We start from the raw sequence: 5662 nt of genomic DNA, 5'->3' as shown, positions 1-5662 counted from the left end.
GGGTACTGTGTATTACAGCTCAGCTGTATGTATATTGCAGACTGTTTTCAGTCATTTACATTACTAACTATTAAGACATAGATGTGAGGGCACTGAAGCATTAATTTTGTTTTATGAAAAAGAAAGCACATTCTCTGTTGGTAACAGATGGACTCAACTCGACTGCCAGGGCAATTCTTGTACATCACATGACCTAAGAGACAGGATGTGGAAATTTCTCACACAGTATACTTCAGTTTGCACAACACAAAACAGACATCAACAGCTTTGCAGCTTCACTGGACGCTCTCAGGTATAGTAACCTTGTAATTCATTATTATAGTGCACTAATTTGTCCACTCAAGATTATGGTTAAATTCTACTCAAATTAGTTTTTATAAAATGATCACAAAGAACTTGGCGGACAGTCTAAAAAAGATATTTCTTAAGATTCACTATTTGAGGTAAATCATCACTTCTTTCAACACGCACAACAGTTGAGGTAAGAAAGTTGTAAATTAATTTATACTGTTAAATGTGGTGGTAGATTTTGCTGGGAAGAAGTGAAATGTTTTGCATTTTCAGAATTAAGTAACACTTCAGATCTTTATCTAGTACTTGCAGAGAATTAAATACTTCTTCAGAGATAGACTCCAACAATTTAATCAAATATGGCTACCCCAATGCTGTACCTCGTGAGTACAGGTGTAGCCCAACAAGTCGCCTCCGAGAGTGCAAAGTATAGTGGTTGGATAGCTAGCTAGGATCTTCGTGGGGGTGATTGTTGTTATTGAATAAGTTTACTTTATTAATTGTTCTGTTTTCATTGGTACATTCAACTCTATGCATTCTGTACTCCGCTGATTAAATGTATGTATATACATTAAAAAATCCAAACAAAAAGATATGAAAAAATAAATACATAAATCTGACCTTGTGTGTACATCAGCGCATGCAATGCAAAACAGACAACAGCTTTGAAGCTGCATTGAACACTCTCAGGTATAGCAACATTGCAACTCACCGTTATGAGAAATTTGAGTTTAGATGAATGAATGCTTTCATTTGAACACATTTAATTAAGTTCTATTGTCAGATCTGTCATGGCCCCTCCCTCTCCTGCTCTGCGCTCTAGCAATCACGAGCGGCTGTGCTGAAGCACAGCTGGCTCGAATGAGCAATCAAGCACAGCATAAAAGTCTGGCTGTGCCAACAGCTCTCCGCTGGGCCATTACATGCTGCACACCGTCTCACGCACGTAGCTCCCTGGACTCTGTCTCCCCTATGGTAGAGTCCCTATATTAACCAGAGTAGCGACAACTGGGGATTTGACGCCATTTTGTTTCCATTTACTCAATATGGGACGCGCAGCGTGAGGTGCACATTCAGCTATTTGTGGATTGTTTACTGATTTCAAGACATGTTTTGGACAAAATATTTTACTGGCTTGTTTTGTCTGGATGTCCAAGGTTGGATTATGGCCATTTTTGTGGAATATTTTCATCTGTGACTAGTTTTGAGCCTTCAAAAGTGAGTTGTGCTGTTTAGGTTATTTGCTGTTTGTTGGACAAATCTGTTTATATTACCCGCTGTGGTAATCATATCTGAAAGTGGTTTATACCGGCGGATTCATGAGAATCTAAGCTTTCCATGGGTGTATAATGTTTCTGTCATCGAGTTTGCAGCTTCGGTAAATTTAGCAAAGTACGTTTGCACATACGGGCCGCTGAAGTTTAATGGGGTAACCCATTAAACTTCAGTGGCCCGTATCTCATGCATCTCCATGCATGAAAATGGTCAAAGTCAAAATAACCACAACTGCCTAAAATCACATCAAACTTTTCTATCTGCCATTCACCCATACATCATAACATGAAAGTACATACATGGGACTAACCTGGCACAAAAACGATGATGAAGTCGGTTTCCATCCCACTCTCCGGACTTTATTTTCCCACAGTTTCCTTCTTTCACTATTACTGGGAAATCTAAACATGTGGAATCCCTTCTCTGATCGATTTGTGCACCCAAAGGCACAACAGCCCGTCAATTTTCAGGTATTTAGGAAGCGATGAAGGACCTAGAATTGCTCTCTGCGGTGTGAACAACGTTAACAGGAAAACCCGGTGTTCATGAATAGGAAACAAAATGGCGCCCATAAAACCCTCGTCTGCTCGTCACCCCTCCGTCTGCTCCCGGTCTTCCTGCTTCTCTGCCCTCGCCACACTCCCTCAACTCTGCGTCTGTCTCGTCTCCCGAACCCCGGACATTCAGTGAGTCACCACTCCCTGTTTTTGAGTTTAGTTTTCCCCCACCACGGCGCCGCGCCGTCGCCTTTAGTTTAGTTTAGCCCACGTTCTGTTTGTCCCTCATGCCTCCCTTATGGAGTGTTTTCAGTTTATTTAAAGACATTAAATCCGTTGTTCTGTACCTGCCTGTCTGTGTGTCTGCTTCATGGGTTCTAACACTCAACGTCGTGACAAGATCAATTTAATTTACTAAACTGGTCAAAAACAACTTGGCATAGAGTGTAAAAATGTAACTTTTCAGTTTTAGTATTATTATGTGAGGTAAACCATCAAGTCTTTCTACAGGCACAATGCTAATGGTAAGATTATTTTAAAAAATATATATGTAGACTGTTAAATGAGGTTGTAAAAGTTGCTATCAAGAAGTGAAATGTTCGGGATTATGTAATGCTCAACAGTTTTTTCACAGTCTATCACTTCTGCTTATTATGCTGATACTTTTTAACTCAGGTGACAAAAGTTACTGAAGACATTAAACAGTAAATTCTGAAAGACTGCAGATACCTTGATTTAGATTAGAGATAGATATTTTATAATGGCACAACTTCTGTGATTTGCTGTACCAGTGAAATGAAAGTGAACTTTTGCTGGCAAGTGTGACATTGCTGAAAGGTAAATAACCAACATAAAAAAAATTAAAAGAAGAAAAGGTTTATATTAGGGTAAAATATGTTGTTTTAAACTTTCTGTTGACATTTGCTTTGGCTCAAGTCAATTATTGAAATAGTTATTACTGCATATGAAAAGTGTATCCTTACAGTTAGTACAGTCCAGATCTACTGTTCATTTCATTCGTATTGCCCACTTTATTCCCATCTCTGAGTCACTTTCTTTGTTTTTTAATTACAGAATCAGTCCTGTGATCAACACTGGATTTTATTTTTCGGTTCACACACAGAACAGACAGCCAGCAGACTGTGAGGAGATATTCCCTGAATGTGACAAATAGTGTACTGGACTAGAATGGCTTCTTTCAAATCTTTTTTTCCCAAACAGCAAAAGAGTCCACCTTGTCCTAGTAAGACACTCAAAATATTCGGAATAGCTGTTTAACCTTAGATAGGTAAAAAGAAACAACAATAACATATAAAAACATATTAACTTGAAATATGATTTAACCCTACCATAAACATGTGCATTTGTTTGTTTGTTTTTTTCAGCTTTAGGTGAACAGTGGAGGAACATACCGTGGGGGTGAGTGTTACGGGTGTGGTGCTTCTGGTGTTTTCTTGTACTCAAACTGAACAAACTATTTTGTTGAGACTAAATTTAGTTGCATTATTTTGAGTTGTTTTTTTTGTTTTGTTTTTTTTTTTTGCTTATCTGTAAAGTTGTTCTGTCATGTTACAAGTACATAAAACGTTTTAGGTTGTAAGCGAACACTAAACTCTAATCTTCTTGGTGAACAGTGACAAACAGAGAGACCTTCAGTATGTGAATGATTATCAGCCTCCTAAAGAGGTCCAACATCTCAGAATTCTGCTTCATGGACCACCAGGTGCTGGCAAGTCCAGCTTCATCAACTCTGTGGACAGTGTGTTACGAGGGAGAATAGCAACTCGAGCTCTGGCAGAAACAAATTCTGCTGAGAGCTTCACCAAAAGAGTAGGAATAAATTTTGGTTGTAGTGATCAATAAAGGACACAATTCACTATTAGTATGTGGCACTCTTGTCATGTTAACATATTAATTTACAGTACAGGACTTATAAAATCCAGAGAGAAGGACCAGGGAACTTCTACCCTTTTGTCTTCAATGACACTATGGGTCTGGAGAAGGGCTCTAATAGAGGAGTTGGTGTGGACGACATCAAACTGGTCATGAAAGGACACGTAAAAGAAGGTTACAAGGTACAATTTTTAAAATGTTCATACTGACATTGAAAAATGTATCAGAAGCTGTTCTCTTGCAAGACACATGATTAATTTATTTTCCAATTATCTACAGTTCAACCCAACCTCCAGCTTGGCTGACAGTGATTCAGACTACAACCCATCTCCCACTCTGGAAGACCAAGTTCACATTCTGGTTTGTGTTTTTTCTGCCACTTCACTGAGCTTACTGGATCAAGACTCTGTGAAGAAGATCAGGGAGGTCAGAGCAGCTGCCAGTGACAAAGGTGAGAGCAGATGTAGCTTTGTTAAAAGCAGCTATTAATTAAATGTTACGATAACTGACTGTGTTGGTCTCTACTCTGTGCTTGCAGGGATTCCCCAAGTTGCTGTGGTTACTAAAATTGATGATGAATGCCCTGAGGTCAAAAAGGACATAAAGAATGTCTACAAGAGCATTCGCCTGAAAGAACAGGTATGTTTAAAGAAGACATTTTATGAGTTTATTGGGACATTGCACATCAATGTAACATCAGTTTGACTGTAATTCAGATATACATTTCAATAGATTAGCTCAACAACCTCATTTGGTAACTCTACACGTGTAATCTCAGTTAAAAGGACTTGACTAAATATTTTTTGTAAATAAACTGTATGTATGTAGCTGTTTGTACCAATTCAGCACAGAAATCCAAAGTAAGTCGTTCCTAAATGTCAATGATGATGTTCTTTGAAATTAGGCGGAGAAACTGAGTGCATTGCTGGGTATTCCATTGAACTGCATCTTTGCTGTGAAGAACTACAGCTCAGAAGTCGAGACAAATGATGACACCGATACACTGATCCTGAGCGCAATGAGAAAGATCCTTGACTATGGAGAGGATTACCTGAATGACAGAACACCTTAAAACTACTGAGGCACATGTTGTCTTGCAATTAAAAACTCTTGCAAGAAGACCGGAACTTCAAAGATGAAATCATTTTATAAAGAAGCTGTAAACATTTCGAACATATATTTGTAATTGCAGTTGTTACTTTTAAGGGACTTTCTGTAATGTTGTTACTTTGCTATAATCAGAACAGTTTATTTCATCATCATTTCATCAGACTTTTGACTGCAATATTTTGCTGTTTTTATTTTCTCTGCTTCACAAATGTGATTTTTTTTGCAATAATTTACAAATTAAAGACACATATCATGTATTTTATTCATAAAAGTCTGGATAATGTCAATAACAAAGTACAGACTAGATATCACATTTTTGTTGTTTATTGTATTGCTGAATATGTCCACTGTAGTAGAAATGACTGAAATCAAGTGTCTGTTTAAAATTGCTTAAATGTTCTTAAAAAAGACAACTGCAACTTTAGATATAAGCGACAATATTCATCTACTCTTGAAGATTAGAAGTCACTGGGATGTCTCAATTGTTTGGTTCATAGTACAGACTATGATGTCAAGAAGACACATTTTGGTGTTACGCATTTCTGGTGAGAGTGAGATGGTTGAGCTGACTTCAATAAATATATTAATTTAAGGCA

At 37.8% G+C, this 5662-nt stretch overlaps 1 protein-coding gene across 1 annotated transcript; it reads left to right on the top strand.

Moving 5' to 3' along the window:
- Positions 1–207: 207 nt before the first annotated feature.
- On the top strand, positions 208–5662 carry LOC110947744 (interferon-induced protein 44-like). Its single transcript, XM_051955017.1, has 8 exons — positions 208–292; positions 3138–3306; positions 3449–3482; positions 3698–3893; positions 3986–4138; positions 4236–4407; positions 4495–4595; positions 4861–5662. Exons 2-8 carry the CDS (start codon positions 3252–3254, stop codon positions 5026–5028), a joined length of 879 nt encoding a protein of 292 aa, XP_051810977.1. The 5' UTR covers positions 208–292; positions 3138–3251; the 3' UTR covers positions 5029–5662.

Source organism: Acanthochromis polyacanthus, chromosome 1 (assembly GCF_021347895.1).
Source record: "Acanthochromis polyacanthus isolate Apoly-LR-REF ecotype Palm Island chromosome 1, KAUST_Apoly_ChrSc, whole genome shotgun sequence".
NCBI lineage: Eukaryota > Metazoa > Chordata > Actinopteri > Pomacentridae > Acanthochromis > Acanthochromis polyacanthus.
The sequence above is the reverse complement of the archived record's forward strand: the minus strand, read 5'-3'. Positions and strand labels throughout refer to the sequence as shown.